Source organism: Nerophis lumbriciformis, linkage group LG17, assembly GCF_033978685.3.
Source record: "Nerophis lumbriciformis linkage group LG17, RoL_Nlum_v2.1, whole genome shotgun sequence".
Classification (NCBI taxonomy): domain Eukaryota; kingdom Metazoa; phylum Chordata; class Actinopteri; order Syngnathiformes; family Syngnathidae; genus Nerophis; species Nerophis lumbriciformis.
Window position 1 is genome coordinate 21,915,932 of NC_084564.2, and position 19,287 is coordinate 21,935,218.

The following is a 19,287-nucleotide window of genomic DNA, read 5'->3' on the forward strand; positions in this document are numbered from 1 at the left end:
GTCCAGCTCCTCCCGAGGCGTTCCTAGGTCAGCTTGAAGACATAGTCCCCCCAACGTGTACTGGGTCTTCCCCGTGACCTACTACCAGTCGGATGTTCCCTAAACACCTCCCTAGGGAGACGTCCGGGGTGCATTCTCACCAGATGCCCTAATCACCTCATCTGGCTCCTCAAGATGTGAAGGAGCAGCGGTTTTACTCTGAGCTCCTCCCCAATGACATAGCTTCTCACCCTATCCCTAAAGGGAGAGCCCCGCCATCCCACGCAGGAAACATATTTTGCCCGCTTGTACCCGTGATCTTGTCCTTTCGGTCACAAGCTCATGACCATAGGTGAGAATAGGGACGTAGATCTACCAGTAAATTGAGAGCTTTGCCTCTCGGCTCAGCTCCTCCTTCACCTGGACAAATCGATGCACCAGCTAATAATTGCTACCATTTAATACTGTAAAAAACATGCTTTTATATTTCAATTTATTTTTAAAAAGCCTTTACAACACAAACATCTACACAATATATGCACATATACACAAAAAAGAGAATATTTCAATTAATTATACGTAAACAATGGGGAGGTATTTAGACCCACAAAACTTAACATTGTATTGTTATTTTGAGCATTTGAAGTCATTTTGAAAGGGGTTGTAACCTTAAGAAGAGCTGAAATATGAGGAGGAAGACAGCTTCAAAGAGGCCGGGGCCAGGTGGGAGGAGCTAGAACACTGCAATATCTGTGCTGGAGGAAAGAGAGGACAATATGAGCAAATACAAGAAATACTTTACATTTTGGCCACAATTTTATTAACTATTAACATTTGTGAGAATGGTAATTTAGATACCCTACTAGGGCTTGGCAACCTCCAGCCCTTCTTTGGTCTTTAAAGGGAAAGTGAGATTTTGCCTACCATTCGCAATCCTTATGTAAGACAAGAACACATCAGTCTTTCTTTTTTTATGCATTCTAATCTGTAATATACGGCAAATACGAGGTGGCTAACAATAAAGCTAATGGAAGTCTACTGTTGCGCCCATGACGCCCCCCAAAAAACTTCCAAAAACCTGACCTGAATATTAACCAAGAATTAGCAATACAGTTATTTTACGGCTAATGCAGACAAACTATGTTTAGTGGCGCCTTGATCACAGGGGTAACTAGCTTATGCAGCTATTGACATACTGAGCCATTTATCTGCTGCATCGCCTCTGACTTGGTAAAAGTTAATTCTAGATTATAAATATCGAGAAAGACAAGAAAAGATGTTTGTTTGCACCCACCTTTTTTTTTAAACATGCGTAAAAATTATGAATCATTCTTTATCTGAACGGCAAGATATAAACATCACATCAGTCGGCATCCCAATGAGAGCAGACATTATACAGTAAGTGACTGTTTTATTATGTTTGTATTTCTTGTTTAGCACTTACGAATAGTGCAACTTGCTGAATCTGCCTGTCACTCAGCTTCTAAAACTTGTAGCTCATCTTCCTTATTTTCAGGCTCAAAAATTCTGACGAAGTTTTGACGATCATTTGTCCCAAAGTAGTCGTCGTCCCTCATTAAGTCTGCCATGATTAGTAGTAGTTGTTGGTGTTGAAGGAAATAGCAAACGTTAAAAGTCGGAGAAATTAATGTGCCGTTGTATACCTACAGTACACTGAGCAAAATACGTAAATATTACATGTTACTTTTGAATGTGCCTGTTACTACATTACATATATATTTAGTTTGTATACAAAACGTTGATGGAGGTTTTAGAATGTTTTTTAGAGAGCTTTATAGGCGGAATAAAGCTCATTTTATTACATCCATTGTTAGCTGACCTTTGCTAGCGTTTATTTACGAGTTAGAATGCATTAAAAAAAAAGAATGATTGTGTTCTTGTCTCACATACGGATTGTTAATAATAAAAATAAACCTGCTCAGTGGCCTTGTGGTCAGAGTGTCCGCCCTGAGATCGGTAAGTCATGAGTTCAATCCCCGGCCGAGTCATACCAAAGACTATAAAAATGGGACCCATTACTTCCCTGCTTGGCACTCAGCATCAAGGGTTGGAATTATTCCCGTGCGCGGCCACCACTGCTGCTCACTGCTCCCCTCACCTCCCAGGGGGTGAACAAGGAGATGAGTCAAATGCAGAGGACACATTTCACCACACCTAGTGTGTGTGTGACAATCATTGGTACTTTAACTTTAAATCACAGACAACATTCCCCCCCAAAAAAGGTGTAGTTCCCCTTTAAAGCAGCAAAATGCTATCAAAATCAATTACGTTTCTGTAATTAGATCAGAAAGGTTTGTGAGTTTACGTAAAGGGATGACATGGCGAGTGCTACGAGACGTAAGGAGGATGTAATATTTAAACAATATTTGTCAACAAAGAAGTGATGGACAACGTATGTTAGGCAAACTGATAGCAAACCATCAAAAAGTTTATGTTGGGTTGCCTTGTTGCCACCGTGGGGCGACTAAAAATGTTTAATTTTGCCCTCGTTAGATTTTATAAAAGCTCAAATGCTGCCATATTTGCCTGAGAAACAGCATCTTCTGCTGTATGCATGTGTTTTTGGTCTTGTTCTTATAAAATAGCCCCTTGCCGTTATGCAAAACACAAAGTCCACTGCCGAGGGCGCTGGCTCTCAGGAGGTTATACAAACCAATGAAAGATCAATATACATGCAGCCTAACCTGTAATTTGCTCCGCTTTCTCAAAACTAAAGCACCGGTGTCTCTGATATGCCTCAAAATTGACGGAGGGGTCGTCCTCCGATAGCGTGTGTGGAACCTGGCCGTCGCCCGGGCGACACACCTCAAAACGAATCCATCGGTAGCTGAGAGGACATGAAAAGTAGATATTAGGAAGTGCACGCCGTTCAGGTTTGGTAAAAGGGGCAAAGTGTACTTGTTGCATTTGCGTGCTCCAGGACAACTCTGGATGAGGTTCTGGATGGTGGGATGAGAGAAGCCGAAGAAGTCCGCTCCAGAAGGAACAATCGGAGCAACAGACTTGGAACTGTGGGAATGAAAATGGTTATTGAAATAATAAAGGGGACATGAGTCGACAGCGCAGAAGTACCTGACTGAAGCGATGGCCTTGAGCAGGTTGGAGTGGCACGTCAGGGCAGATGAGGCAACGATGGCATTCTGTGGGTCGTCTTCTGGCACAATTTCAAACTAGCGGGGAAAAACAAGAGCTTGCAACTTGGAAAAGCCCTCTAGGATGGAGTTGGTTTTCTTGGTTACTTTTGGATCTGTTCCTGTCTCTTCCCATTTACTGTATGCTAGAGATAGATGGATACTTTGTCTTAATTTTATGTTTAATGTTGTTCCAACACTGTAAACATTTATCAGGATTTCACAGCAATTAACAATATTTTTTCATAGTAAAATACTGTAATCAAATGTTCCTTTAATATTACAGCAAACGACTGTAAAAATTACAATATCCTTGTATTTCACCGCAATCAAATGTTTCTTCACAGCAAAATACTATAATCATAGTCCTCTAATATCACAACAAATTTCAGTAAATTCAAACTGATTTGTCTTTTAAAGGATTACATAGACTGCAGTATGCTGCACACTCTTGCTTAGTAAATGGCAGTATGCTGTTTAACCGAGAGAGTAATTAACTATAAAAATCCATTTGTGAAGTTTAGTTAACGCATTTAGTTGAATTTTGATTGTATTGAACTGCGAAATTACAATTGTGAAATTACAACATTTAGTTGTACCTTTACTGTAATTAATCATAAAATCACAGCTCTACAGTTACAGGTATTTGCTGTAAAGATATTTCACGGTAAATTACTGTAAATGTTACTGTGAAAGAAATGAAAATATTAGCCAGTAATTTGCTGTGAATTTGCACTGAATATTTTTACAGTGTACAATGTGCCAAGTTTTGAGCCACAAATGCACACTCCAGACCCCCTGATTTACCATTTTATGCTAAATCTAAAATATTTCCCCTCTGGACCTCCACATTTGAACACACATACGTGTTCCATGCACTAAATTAGTCTGATCCCTCAAATAATCTTGTTTCTTCTTTTTTCACACCTTCATGTTAAACCCCTGTTGCCATGCTCTATCTTAGAGATTCTCAAACTGTGGTACGGGTGTGACTAATGGTACGCGGGCTCCATCTGGTAGTACGCGAAAGAATCAAATATTCAAACAGCGTTACCGTAATGTTACAATGATCAAAATAATATACTTATTAAATAAAACCTCTGCTTGGTTTTTAATGAATATTTAGGCCTACTATGCAACTGATTTTAATGTTGGTCGATATGATGGTAATTTGATAGACAAGTGTTTTCCGAGGTGGTACTTGGTGGAAAAAAATTTGAGAAGCACTGCTCTCTCTAATGCAACTATTGGTCATACACAGTGCACTGTACACTAGGGGGCTATCATTGTCATTTCAGCTTGTTTAACTATGTGGAAACATAAATAGAAGAAGAGAAAGCTACATGGGGAGCGTTCTAGCTCCAGATCTAATAATAACTACAACTTTCCACTGCTATTTGGTGTCGTTGGTAATGTCTTAATGTGTTTAAATGACACTTGTGGTTATTATGATTATAAAATGTCCTTGTGGTCTACATAACATGTAATGGTGGTTCTTTGGTCAAAATTTTGCATCCTTTTACAGATCGTTTTTGAGACGCAATTTGACCGCCTCTTCGGGATGCAACGTTTTATGGATGGTCTTATTTACGTGGCTCCACTTCGACTGCGTCTTCTTCCCACCATCTCTGTTGTAGTTTTTAACGCTCACTTACATAGCGAATCTACTGCCAGAAAATTTCCAACTATACGCTACTTTGTATTAGAAATGGCAACCGCTAAGGATAAATGGGCATGTACAAGCCAGTCTGCCCCGCAACAAGAGTATAGAGAAAAAGAAGGAATTTATTGACTACAATGGCGCGAGGCACTCTGGGTACATTTGTACCATATATGGATAATCCGCTGACGGTTTTCCCAAATTGTTACGTCGCCAATTGTGCACAATCCAAACAGCCTGTTTGGCAGAAGTAGGAAGGAATCAAGATTATTTTATAAAAATCTCCGCAGTGCCTCCACGGTTTGATTTCAAATTTTCGGGACTTATGCAGATCCCGAACACAGAGCAGGTACCAATAGGTAGGAAAAGTTGTTATTGCTTTATAGGGACACTTTAAGGTTAATACAAACTACGCAGTGAATTATTTTTAATTGCTGATTTAAATGTCAACAACATTGTCTTAATTGTATTTGGATTTTTAATTCTTACATCATTAAATAATGTATAAATAATGTTGTGGCTGATCTGAATGAATGATATTGAGGCTGTCTTAGAGTCATGTGATCTACCTCTATTAATTATTGTTGTCAACTGACTGACGAAAAATACACCTTTTTTTTTACTCTGTTAATTCCATTGTTTATACAAGCAAATTCTAGTGTCAACAAATGGCTGTTTCGAGGTTTTTCTCCACCAGTGTCTCCTTCGGCCGGGATGTGCTGGCTTCAAGTCACGTATTTAGTGTCTTATTTGAGAACATCCTGACACTTATTATAAATGGGTAGGTTTTTTTTGTCATATATTTGAAAAATAGTGACTAATTCCAGCTACTACATCTTTACTTTGTATGCTTGTTGATGCAGTGTCCCTCCATCCACTGGCTAATTATTTTTAAAAGCCAAACACAATCAGATTAAAGTGTTTAAATGTGTTGCACAAAGCTTATTTTGAAAAAATTATTTGAGAAATCAGTGCTTGGAAACGTACTGAGGGACATCTCTAACAATTAGTGGGCTTTCTCTTGTGCCTCCATTTCATCCAGTGATGCATCATGAGTCACTAAAAATACAGCCACAGATAGCGCAGGAAGGCGGGACTTAGATGGAAACCCAAGTCACTTAAGAGGAGTAATATGAGCCAACTGAGTACCGTACATGAAATGGCAGGATGTTTTTTAAAACAGTGCCATCACAAGGTTAAAATGCACTGTATCTTGTATTACTGACATGTTACTGACATCTTAAAATACATAGATACATACTGTATGTATGGCAGTGACTTTTGTATAGGTTAAAGAGCTGCTGCCCCAGTTTGTCAAATGTAAAAAATTCTAACTCCAAAACAGTGCATCTTCATCATCATGCGTGTGTGTTTTGATTACCTGTGGTCCGCTTCTCCCATCTTTGATTTGACAGGTGTATAGGCACTGCTGCTCGGGGTTTTTCATGCTGGCGAAGACTCGCGTGCTGCAGAAGCCCACTGGGTAGATGGCGCATTCGTCATGGAACAGCATTCTGTCCGTGATGATCTGGGGAAGAAATATTTTAATGGCCAGATTTGAAGTAAATGATGTCACGTGATGAGAGCTCACCGACCTCGCCCAAACTGTAGACCGTTAAGCCTCCAAGCACGATAGGGAAGACGGGGCGACCACAGGAGTCCAGCGCAATAGGTTGGACTAACTTCCTGGAGCCATCCGCTAGTTTTCTCTTTTTGGTCATTTTCCTAGGAACTTAAAAAAACAAAAAATGTTAGCACACATCTAATATAGTTTTGACGTTCATGCTTTTTAGATGTGGCACTGACACTCCTCTTTTCCATTCTCTCGGACTCGCTCTTTTCGTTCCTTCTTGGGCTTTTTAGGAAATCCTTCGTCGCCGATTGACAGCGCCGACATGAGATTATGAGTTCCGCACAGGCCAGGAGCCCCACTGGCACCTGAACTAACCGGGGGAGTGGGCACAGCTGGGTGGGTGCTTGAGCTGGGTGTGGGCAGGAAGTCCCCATCTGACAGAGACTGGTAGTGCAACAGCAAAAATCTGGGCATTGAAAAGATAAAATGAATACATTGTTCTCAAGTTTTTCAGAAAACATGAAAAAACTGAGCCACGTGTTGACTCCCCTTGACATAGACCACATACTAAAAGTGTAGAATCACATGTTAAACAGAGGATGTAGGTGATTTTACCACAAGTGGGCAGCATCCCATTTTACTATTGATAATTACAAAAAAATATCTAAGCATTTGATAAAAATGTAAAAAAGTACTATTAATACTGGTTTGTTTTAATCAGCAAAATATTTCTGAGCCTTTACCTAGTCTCTTTGTCTGAAATCAAGTACTCTGAGCACAATATTCACATTTATTGAAAAGCAGCTGTGTATTATAAACATTACTATATACACCCTATTAGCATCTTGACTTTGAAATACCGTATCGACCCAAATATTAGTCTTAAAAGGGCCATCTTACATTCAATGTCAAGAGATGTATAGATTAGATTAGATAATACTTCATTAATCCCTGAGGGGAAATCATACATGCACACCAAGAGGTGGCGCCAAATGACTTTTTCCCAAAGTGAGTCATAGCTTTTCTTCCTGTCACTCACATGCACATCTGTGACCTGAAGAAGTGATAATTTGATCTACTTTTAATAAAAAAAATCATATCAATGAACCAAATCAATAACTGTCAAGACCATTGGCAATTTTTCTGTGTACGAAAAATATTTTTACAAAGAAATCCTGATAAAGAGGCGGTGGTCATGTATTGTGGTGAATACAGAACTTGCTCTTTGTACATTTTTAAAACACTTTTACTTACTGTCGCTCTTCTTTGGCTCTAACAAACTTCTCTTCTATGTGGGCAACTTCATCATGCAAGGCTGCATTTTCCTGTAAATAAAATAATCAATATGACGTAAAAAGAGAAATCTTAACAGTGGAACCTCTGCAACTGACTATTCCTGAGATCATACCACTTGAACACAAATTTATGGAATACATTCAACTTCAGCACAACTAGCATCAAATAATTTATTACAGTAATTGCATTTGGGTTTTTCTGCAATGCTAATGCCACAAGAAGTAGCAGCCTCAATGAGTAGCGGTGTCAAGACATGAAAAATTAGAAGGTAAACTAACATTTAAGCCAGCTTTGTCCCAGTACTATTGTCAAATATGTCCATGCCCGTCATCACTCGCTGACAAAGTTACAATGGAGAGTGTTGTTGTCATTTAACTTTCTTTTTCACACTTCTGAAAGTAATCATCTAGTATTGTTTCACATTGATATTGACAGGAGTTGACCTCTTTCTAGTGTTTGTAACAACAACTTAAAGCAGTACTTTTCGAATGGGGGGATGCAGTATTAGTGTTTTTATTCATGCTTGAACCAAACACAAGCTTCCAGCTAGGTGGCAGCAGTGCTCAAACTAATCAATAGGCTGTTTGTTTTTAAATGTTACAAATTCAGTGAATAAACGTAACTTGGGGTGTTTTAAGTTGTAGTGGTTTCTCAACTCATTTTTTAGTCTATTTTGATAATCAGGCGATTGTACACGGAATATGGTTCAACTAGAATCCATACAGGGTTTAAGATGGCGATATTATTAAAATTTCCTTGGGGAAACTAGTCTACCAGTACAAACAAATAATAGGTTCCAAGGTATTTAGGAGGGTAAAAAAGCTTTCTAAAGACTGAAAATGAGTTGACTTACAAATATCATGGCACGCGCTGCCTTGCGAAGACGAAGGTACTTCAGCCGGTACTTTTCGTTCAGCTTTTTCCGCGCTCCTCTCTTCATCTTGGCCTTGTTCTCAGAGGCTGGGAAGGGGGTGGCGGTGGTGGTGGTGGAACTGCCGCTTTGTCCTGAAGCGGGGTTCTGCTGCGCGGGGCCAAGGAAGGCCTTGGCAGAAAAGGCCTGGAGTGCCTGCTGATGCTCGTCATTGGACTGCAAAAATAAGAAGGGAATCAACACCAGAAAACACTTCTAGAGAATGGAAGAAAACACCTGGAATGGGAACACTTAAATAAAAAGTGATGACACGACGGGCATGGCATGAGAAGTGATACAAGTCCACCCTTTATTTTTACTAATCTTCAGCATCCAAACAAATAACTTTCTAATATTTAAGCTCGTGTATTACTATCCTGTTTAACTCACCAGCAATGCAAAGACTCCATTTCTGTTCTCAATCCTCTTGAATCTCCTGCTGCCTTTTTGTGTCTGAAACATAGCGTGAGTCTGAGGCTCGGACGCAGCCGCAATTCGGGCTTAATTTAGATCACAGTTGCTTGCTGTGCATCTCACTACAGAGTTCATAGATCCTCCCCACATCAAGTGGTAATGGTGATGTGAAACGACAAGGATGGAAACAACTAAAGATGTGCAACACAAGCAGAAAGGAACAGGTGGTGCTTGTCCTTACCTCACGATACATGACGGCTTCCAGGCTGGACTTTGCACTAGATGGGAGAAAGACAATAAATATTACATTCTATAAAATAATTATATTCAGCTAATGACATTTAGGTTTGTTTTCCACTTTACTAAAACACAATCCTGCAAAAGAAGAAATTAGCAAATTACTGTACTTGGATTGAACAAGTCCCCTGTCAATGATCCTCTGCTTGATCTCCTTGATGTGCATAGGATGTCCTGCTTCTTCCAAAACAATCTAAATGAGGAAAAGACTAATTTAGTTCAAAAAAACAAAACGAGAAGACCTATTCTAAATTGTAAAAGCACATACCTGAGCAGCATCAAGCCAGGTAAGGTTTGGCTTCTCTGCAATTTCACCGGAAGCTTCACTGGAAATAAAAAAAAACATGCGTCATCTACAGAAATATTTGTTGCATATTGACTCTACAATCCATACATATGCATAATCTATTGAGATTCAAGACAAGCTGTATTCATTACAATGCTTTAAAGGAGTCATGATTTTTTTTTTCTACATTTAAAACACTTCCTTGTGGTCTACATAACAAGTAATGGTGGTTCCTTGTCAAAATGTTGCATAGATTATGTTTTACAGACCGCTTTGCGCCGTTTTGTAGGCGGTCTTATTTACGTGCCTCCACTTCGAAGACATTTTCTCCCCGTCATCCATGTTGTAGTTTTAGCGCTTACATAGCGGGTCTATCGACAGATACAGTGGATATAAAAAGTCTGCACACGCTTATTCAATTGCCAGGTTTTCGTGATGTAACAAAAATGCCAGCAAGACAAATAATTTCGCAACTTTTTTCACCTTTAATATGACCTGTGCAATGCGATCGAAAAAAAATCTGAAACCTTTAAAGAGGGAAAAAATAATAATAAAAAACTTAAAATAACCTGGTTGCATAAATATGGACACCCTTAAATTAATACTTTATTGCAGCACTTTGGCTTTTATTACAGCACTCAGTCTTTTTGGGTAGGCATCAGCGTGGCACACATTGATTTGGCAATATTCGCCCACTCTTCTTTGCAAAACCGCTCCACATCTGACAGATTGAAGGGGCATCTTCTGTGCACAACCCTCTTCAGATCACCCCAAAGATGCTCGATTGGATTCAGGTCTGGACTCTGACTGGGCCATTCCTTAAGCTTATTCCAGTGAAGCCATTCTTTTGTTGATTAGATGTGTGCTTCGGGTCATTGTTGTGTTGAAAGATAAAGCTCCTCTTCATCTTCAGCTTTCTAACAGAAGGCCGAAGACTTTGTGCCAACACTGACTGGTATTTGGAACTGTTCATAAGTCCCTCCACCCTGCCTAAGGCCCCAGTTCCAGCTGAAGAAAAACAGACCATTCTTCACCACACAGTGTTGTTTTTGCGACAAATATACCTTTTGCAACTACCGTATTTTTCGGAGTATAAGTCGCACCTGCCGTAAATGCATAATAAAGAAGGAAAAAAACATATATAAGTCGCACTGGAGCACGGCCAAACTATGAAAAAAACTGCGACTTATATTCCGAAAAATACGGTACGTCTTAAGAGTTCAACCTTGGTTTCATCAGTCCGTAACACATTTTCCCACATATCGGATGTCTTTTTGGCAAAATTAAGCCGAGCTTGGATGTTTTTCTTTGTAAGGCGGGAGATGGTTGTCACATGTACAACACAGTTAGTACTTGCCATACATTCCTCCAGCTCCTCTTGGCAGCATCCCTGAATAGTTTTCTTCTCCTCTTATCAATTTTGGACAGACGTTCTGTTCTTGGCAATGTCACATGTGCTATATTTTCTCCACTTAATGACGGTCTTCACTGTGTTCCATGGTATATTTAATTTCTTGGAAATTCTTTTGTAGCCTTCACCTAACCGATATCTTTGAAAAATGAGATCCCTCTGATGCTTTGGAAGCTCTCTGTGGACCATGGCTTGCGCTGGAAGATCCATTTATTCACTTTCTATCGCTTTTCCCTCTCAGGGTTGCGGGGGGTGCTGGAGCCTATCCCAGGTGCACTCTGGGTGGCTACAAAAAAGTCATGAAAAGCCTACTAGAACAGCTGTACTTTATTTGGGGTTGATCAGAGGCACTTTAAAGCCCCACTTAAGAACTTTCAGTTTTGGTAGCGGTAGTGTTTTGCTTGAAGGAAGACCATTTTTCCCATGAGGACTAGCGTGTAGCGTCGTAAATCGTCAGAAACTACTGTCACGTATATACAAATGATAATACCACAATGATTCAGTATGACTCATTTTTCCAAGAGGAACCTACATAGTTGACTAAAACATTATATTTGCGGTTTGCAGTCATCAGATTGTTTTTTCTTTATCCAGTACTTTTGAGTTTGTTGCATGGCTGGTCGAGTCAGTATGGAACTATCAAGCTGGTGGCTATTTAGGGAGAATTTTTGTTCAAATGTAAAGTGCAATACTAATAAAATATATTATTATTATTGCTATTGCGCAAATTTGCGATAGAAAACATTAACATTATCAATTTGATTTGAACATCGAAAATCACTAGTTGAGCAGTAACATGAACCAAGGCAGCATCGGGTCGAAATTCCCTGCTCGTCTGTGAGCTCACGCCAGCGAGCGAAAGCTGGGGCAATGTTGATCCATGACTGTCCTTTTAGTAGGTTCCCTTTTTCTTATTTGTGTCTATCCATCCATCCATTTTCTACCGCTTATTCCCTTCGGGGTCGCGGGGGGAGCTGGAGCCTATCTCAGCTACAATCGGGCGGAAGGCGGGGTACAGTCAGGCAAAATTCTTCTACCATGATAGCAGTTAATTTTTCATTCCATTTACCTGGGGAGTCGGAGCTGGGAATGGCGTCACAGCAGAGAGCGTTTCAGTTACGATGTCGGAAATCAAGATGGCCACATCCACAAAAACAATGTTTGCACTTGCATTGTCTGAATATAAACAACTCATGGGAAAATATGCACTTTTTATGCAACCTTCACACACGGTGGATGAAGAGGAAACAGACGCTACTGCTAGCGACGTACAGCGTATATACCACATGAAATAAATGTAGTTTACCCTACAGTGACGTAAACCATAAAGAAAACATACGATACATTATTTATGGCTGATTTGGCGCAACAAAATCTAAAACTAAAGAGAAGAGCTGGGACGGCGTGGCGAAGTTGGGAGAGTGGCCGTGCCAGCAACCTGAGGGTTCCTGGTTCGATCCCCACCTTCTACCAACCTCGTCATGTCTGTTGTGTCCTTGAGCAAGACACTTCACCCTTGCTCCTGATTGGTCATGGTTAGGGCCTTGCATGGCAGCTCCCGCCTTCAGTGTGTGTGAATGGGTGAATGTGGAAATAGTGTCAAAGCGCTTTGAGTACCTTGAAGAAAATCGCTATACAAGTATAACCAATTTACCATTCAGCCAATAACGGATATTATAGGAACAGACATCATTGTTTACATCCAGAGCAGCCGTCATGGTGAGAAAAAAATGCTACAACTTTCAGAGGCAGAAATCCGACAACGAGGCGCGTACAAATGGAACGCTTGCACGTAGGCATTCGCATCGACTTCCATCTTACTCACGAATGGAAGAAAAGGGGAGTGACATATGCCGTAAAGCAAGTCAGCATATTTGTAGTTTTTGTTTGGCAGGGTTCCTGCCACCCTCCTCAAAGTTGCTTAGTGCCAGTGAGAGCGATACAGACCCCCTCAGGCCATGATAGAGGTGTTATTCAACTAGTTGTAAGTCGATTTATCATCCCAAAAGTTATGAAAATATGTTATGAAGGTTGAAAAGTTACTTAGTGCTGATTTAATTGGTGACAGATGTGTACTGACTACGGTTTAACATGAGTTTGAATATAATTGGTTAAATCTGAACACAGCCACATTTGGTGTGCACACTAATGCAACCATGTTATCTCAGTTGTTTTTTTTTACCTCACCTCCCTAAAAGATTTCTGTTTGTTGTACAGGTTACAGGTCACATGAAAGGTGGAAAAAGTTGTGAACTTATTTATCTTGATGTAATTTTTCAATGACAAAAACCTGGCATTTGAACAGGGGTGTGTAGACTTGTTATATTCATTGTAAGTTCTAACAATATGCTAGTTTGTATTAGAAATGGCAAAAGCTGCGGGTGCATGTACATGTACGAACGAGCCAGTCTGCCCCACAACAAGAGGATAGAGAAAAAGATGGAACTTATTGACTACAATGGCGGACTTGCGCAAAGCAATTTGGGTAAATTCACACTTAGGAAAAAACGTCACAGGTTGTGCAAATTCCAAATTGCTTGTTCTGAGGAAGTATGAAGGCAAGCAAAAATTGTCTTATAAATATCTCTGCCATGTGTCAATTGTTTGATTTAAAATTGTTGGTACTTATGCAAATCCCAAAGACAAAAAAACAGGTACCAGTAGGTACAGAAAGATGGTTTTGCATAACAGGTCCCCTTTAAATAAAAGACGTTGGAAGAGATGCACTGATTTAACAACATGCATTTACTCCAAACTAATCAGTTATTCCTTTTACGCAGCTAATACTATGGCCAGTGAGTGTATGTATCAACAAGCAATGACAACCTCTCCAGGCTATCAGCAGTCCCAGACAGACCAGCAATGTCGAGAGCTGGAAATAGAGAATAGTTTCCCTGTCCATCAGCTTCCATCTCAGATTCAAACGTGTTGAGTGACTCCATTGGGGACCGGGATGACCCTGTGAACAAAAAATTAAGATAAAAGGCTGCCGTCTAGTATACAGTTAAAAACAGAAAACCACTTCAAGTTATTTTTGATTTTGAACATGCCTGAACTTAAGGCTTTATCAACTGAAGTAGGTTCAATCAACAATGAAAAGCTTGTTGAAAGAGAAAGGTTTACAGATTATTGTTTTATTCTCTACAGGCGCTGGTCAGGTTAACTTCAAACGTTTTCCACACAGGGCTGCATACTGCCAAATATTGCCGGGGGCCATTTTGATATTTTTAGTTAGTAAACAGACTAAAAACAATCCAATGTGCTAGCTGAGATTGGCAGAGAAACAAGGGTGTGGAGATGTCCCCATTTACTATAGAATAAATCAAATTTGGTATTTTTCTAAACGAGAAGCATTTATGTCCTATCTTAAAACTCTTTTGTATACTCTAGCCTTTAAATAGACCCCCCTTTTAGACCAGTTGATCTGCCGTTTTTTTTCTGCTCTGCCCCTCTCCTTCGTGGAAAGGGGGGGCACAGATTCGATGACCACAGATGAAGCGCTAGCTGTCCAAAGTCGGGACCCAGGGTGGACATCTGCATCAGTTGGGGACGTGTCTGCGCTGCCAACCTGTCTCCACTCAAGATGATCTCCTGCTGGCCCCACTATGGACTGGACTCTCACACTATTATATTAGATCCACTATGGACTGGACTCTCACAATATTATGCTAGATCCACTCGACGTCCATTGCACCGGTCGCCCAGGAAGGTGGTCCCCACATCTGCGGTCCCCTCCAAGGTTTCTCATTGTCATCCTATTGGGTTGAGTTTTTTCTTGCCCTGATGTGGGATCTGAGCCGAGGATGTCGTTGTGGCTTGTGCAGCCCTTTGAGACACTCGTGATTTAGGGCTATATAAGTAAACATTGATTGATTGATTGACTGTAACATAGAAATGCTTGTCAACAATATTATGCTCCAGGCAAAATATTTTCAACCTAAATGCCGATTTATGAAAGTAAAGCCTACATTTTCTAATTGGTTTAATGGGTTAAAATTAGGCAGCATGGTGGAACAGGGGTTAGTGCATGTGCCTCACAATACGAAGGTCCTGAGTAGTCCTGGGTTCAATCCCGAGCTCGGGATCTTTCTGTGTGGAGTTTGCATGTTCTCCCTGTGACTGCGTGGGTTCCCTCCGGGTACTCCGGCTTCCTCCCACCGCCAAATACATGCACCTGGGGATAGGTTGATTGGCAACACTAAATTGGCCCTAGTGTGTGAATGTGAGTGTGAATGTTGTCTGTCTATCTGTGTTGGCCCCGTGATGAGGTGGCGACTTGTCCAGGGTGTACCCCGCCTTCCACCCGAATGCAGCTGACATAGACTAAAGCACCCCCCGCGACCCCAAAAGGGACAAGCGGTAGAAAATGGATGGATGGATGGGTTACAATTATCAAATCAAATCTTGGAGAATGATTAAGAGAACAAAAGCCCTTAAATCGATATCCTTGTTAAAAACATTTAAAGTGATTTAGGTAGCTCTTTTGGGGTTTTTTTTATTTAAAAAATATATATTTTTTAGTATTCCTGCTCTCTGTATTTGCTTCTGTTTTTTTCCTTGATGTTGAAAGCGCCTTGAGTTTTGTGTGAATTATAAATGTATGTTTGTTGTTTAATAAAAAAAAATGTTTTTAAATCCAATGTGCTAGCTAAGAATAATGTTGATTGATTGATTGAGACTTTTATTAGTGGATTGCACAGTACAGTACATATTCCATACAATTGACCACTAAATGGAACCACCCAAATAAGTTTTTCAACGTGTTTAAGTCGGGGTCCATGTTAATCAATTCATGGTATAAATATATACTATCAGCATAATACAGTCATCACACAAGTTAATCATCAGAGTATATACATTGAATTATTTACATTATTTACAATCCGGGGGTGGGATGTGGAGGGGGTTGGGGCGAGGCGGGGGTGGGGGGGGGGGTTAGGTTTGGTTGATATCAGCACTTCAGTCATCATCAATAATATCATCTGAGAAATGGACATTGAAACAGTGTAGGTCTGACTTTGTAGGATATGTACAGCGAGCAGTGAACATAGTGAGTTCAGAAAGCATAAGAACAAGTATATACATTTGATTATTTACATTTGATTATTTACAATCCGGGGAGGTGGGATGTGGTGGGGGGAGGGTCTTAGTCTAGGGTTGTAGTTGCCTGGAGGTGTTCTTTTAGTGAGCTTTTGAAGGAGGATAGAGATGCACTTTCTTTTAAACCCGTTGGGAGTGCATTCCATATTGATGTGGCATAGAAGGAGAATGAGTTGAGACCTTTGTTAGATCGGAATCTGGGTTTAATATACTTAATATTAAGTAAAACGTCATCTTTGTGGTATTGGCATCAACCTTCCACTTATTTTCTTCAAAAATATTTGTAACCATTTTGCTCTCATTTTGTTGTTGTAATTGTATGGGCAGTAGGTTAACAAATATTATGTGCAGGCTATCAATGGCCCAGGGCTGCGCTTTAGACATCCCTGTCTTGAATTAAAGAAAATGAGTCCCAAATTACAACTCAAAACATAAATAACTATAGCATTTCCATCCCAGGATAGTAATTTCATGCAAGCAATAAAAAGCAGATAAAAAAGGATACTCACCTCAGAAACGGCTTTCTTTCCACTGTGTGTTTATAAATGTGTGTTTCGATCAGCCTACCTAGCATTGCTAAAATGCAGCAGACAAGCTAAAGGCTAACTTTAGCGAACAGCGAAGATTTGCATCCGCCGGTGTGAATGTTTTGATTCCACAAATTATGCGAGCGAAGCCGCAACTATTGAAACGCAATACATAATTCGACTATCATACTTTTTACATTTTAATGCCAGTTAGTCAAATTCGTCAAAATAATTAATGAAAGCTACGCTGAAGCTTCCGCGTTCGCTCTTCTTCTCCGACATAACAATCAATAACAGAGCTCACGCGCAATACCGCCACCCATAGACATCTTATAAGTAGACGCAGCATCGAGTGCTACTGCCCACTGGCGCTGACGAGACGCGGGGCCGCCATCTTGGAATGGTGATCCGCTCCACTCAGTGCAATTAATTTGGCAGGAGCAATGAACTGTCAGCACATTTAATTCATCTTACCTCACAGAATACCAATGATCTTCACGTGTTTTTTTGTTATACGTGTAGCTATGATAAAGGACACATGTTTTATTATTCATAGTTTGCTTAACAGTAATAGAATATTCTTATATGCTATAAGTGACCAGACGTCCGAAATCAAAACTGTGAATATAATCCCAGAGAAGGGGGGAAAAAACGGTCAGTTATTTTTAAATTGAAGAAACAATATGATTAGGTTATATATACATGCGTATATCCTACATAAACAATGTATGAATATATTAGATATCTATATATCTTAGGGACCTATAGACTGTATCTCTGTTGCTGCAGCAGCAGAGAGTTTATTCTGTCTTGACACTTTGTATTGATATTTTATATTACATTCTTCCCTTAAATGATCATGTTTACAGTGATTTTTTTGTATGTATTTTTTATGTATGTCGCTTTGGATAAAAGCGTCTGCCAAATACTTAAACATAAACATATATAACCACCTGAAAGTCTTTATATCAGCTAAAACCAGCAATCTGTTTCACTGGATTCAGAATAGAACCACATTCTGTTTTACCCAACAGTGTTAGTATTTGAATATTGTTACTTGAAGACTTATTCCTGGTTACAATTATACTGTTAAGAAAGTATTGTCTTATACTTTGCCTAAAATGAGAATGCATCATAATCAATGGCGGCTGGGGAATTTTGTTTTAGGTGGGGCTGAAAGTTTGTAAACCAAACCCCTGTAGGGGGGTCATCCTCCCCCAGAAGATTTATTTGTGATTTTCACATACAAATGAAGCATTCTGACAAAATAATGAAGACAAAATAGAACATGTCATAGATTTGCAGAGAACTATATACAATATGCACACTGAAGGCATGATGCCACCATAGGTTTGCATTATTATTATATTTTTAAAATTTCATTAATTTAATTGACATGCAATTCTATTATGGTCATACTCTTGTTTGCTAGGGGCTACGATTTCAGTAGTATTGAAGATATTTGCTCCTTCTCAACTCTGTGGTAATTTTCTTTTCACAAAATACAACCAAAAGTACGTTAATGTTAAATCTTACTTGTGAAAAGTAATCCCCCGATTCCTATTTTCAACAGTCCGCTCATTTGAGCAGGAAAACGCTGAACACCATCTTTGTTTTCTGCCTGTCAACTGTCAGTTTAGGTTGCTCGCCGGCTCCTCATCACCACTTCATGATGGCGGCCGAATTTCTCGCGTCACAGCAGCCAATGCTGCGTCTACTTCTAAGATATCTATGCCTGTGTGTGGGACCTTCTTCTTCTTTGTTGTTTTACAGCGGTTGCAAACTGAGTTAGTGCTTCACCGCCCCCTCCGGATGTGAATGATATTGTACTAATAATTTACAATCTAACCTTGTATATTATACATTGTTTTCAAAAATAAACTTCAAGAAAAAAGAGCTTAGGAATCATTAAGAATGTAGATGGAAAAAACAGACCCCCCTTTTAGACAAGTTGATCTGCCGTTTCTTTTCTGCTCTGCCCCCCTCTCCTTCGTGGAGGAGGGGGGGCACAGATTCGGTGACCACAGATGAGGCGCTAGCTGTCCAAAGTCGAGACCCAGGGTGGACCACTCATCTGTGCATCAGTTGGGGACGTCTCTGAGCTGCTGACCTGTATGCGCTCAAGATGATCTCCTGCTGGCCCCACTATGGACTGGACTCTCACTATTATGTTAGATCCACTATGGACTGGACTCTCACTATTATGTTAGATCCACTATGGACTGGACTCTCAAAATATTATGCGAGATCCACTCGACGTACATTGCACCGGTCGCTCAGGGGGGGTCCCCCCACATCTGCGGTCCCCTCCAAGGTTTCTCATTGTCATCCCATTGGGTTGAGTTTTTGCTTGCCCTGATGTGGGATCTGAGCCGAGGATGTCGTTGTGGCTTGTGCAGCCCTTTGAGACACTCGTGATTTAGGGCTATATAAGTAAACATTGATTGATTGATTGATTAATTGATTGATGTTGTTTTTGTTTACTCGTTCTGTTGACCTCTGCTCTGCTTTCCTATCTTTAATCACATTTCTCTGTGGTGCATTTGGCAATTAGGCTTGAATGTTGCTGCTTTGATTGATGGTTGTTGTTCGTTTCTCTGCATTGGTCATCAATGTTACTTCTGGAACCTTGCTTAATCCTGTGTTAGCTCCAGTGCAAGTTTTGGTTGCTGTTTTTTTTAT

General features: G+C 40.1%; 1 protein-coding gene across 1 annotated transcript in view; it reads right to left on the bottom strand.

The window, feature by feature from the left end:
* Positions 1–455: 455 nt before the first annotated feature.
* Positions 456–19,287, bottom strand: part of tbrg1 (transforming growth factor beta regulator 1) — a 40,829-nt gene continuing 21,997 nt past the window's right edge. The window contains exons 12-24 of the mRNA XM_061972732.2: positions 13,805–13,971; positions 9,550–9,607; positions 9,392–9,474; positions 9,226–9,262; positions 8,514–8,747; positions 7,619–7,689; positions 6,598–6,830; positions 6,387–6,523; positions 6,173–6,319; positions 3,073–3,170; positions 2,899–3,009; positions 2,685–2,827; positions 456–734 (exon numbers count right to left, since the gene is read on the bottom strand). Coding sequence (XP_061828716.2) covers positions 649–734; positions 2,685–2,827; positions 2,899–3,009; positions 3,073–3,170; positions 6,173–6,319; positions 6,387–6,523; positions 6,598–6,830; positions 7,619–7,689; positions 8,514–8,747; positions 9,226–9,262; positions 9,392–9,474; positions 9,550–9,607; positions 13,805–13,971 — 1,605 coding nt within the window. The 3' untranslated portion in view covers positions 456–648. The remainder of the gene's footprint in view (positions 735–2,684; positions 2,828–2,898; positions 3,010–3,072; positions 3,171–6,172; positions 6,320–6,386; positions 6,524–6,597; positions 6,831–7,618; positions 7,690–8,513; positions 8,748–9,225; positions 9,263–9,391; positions 9,475–9,549; positions 9,608–13,804; positions 13,972–19,287) is intronic.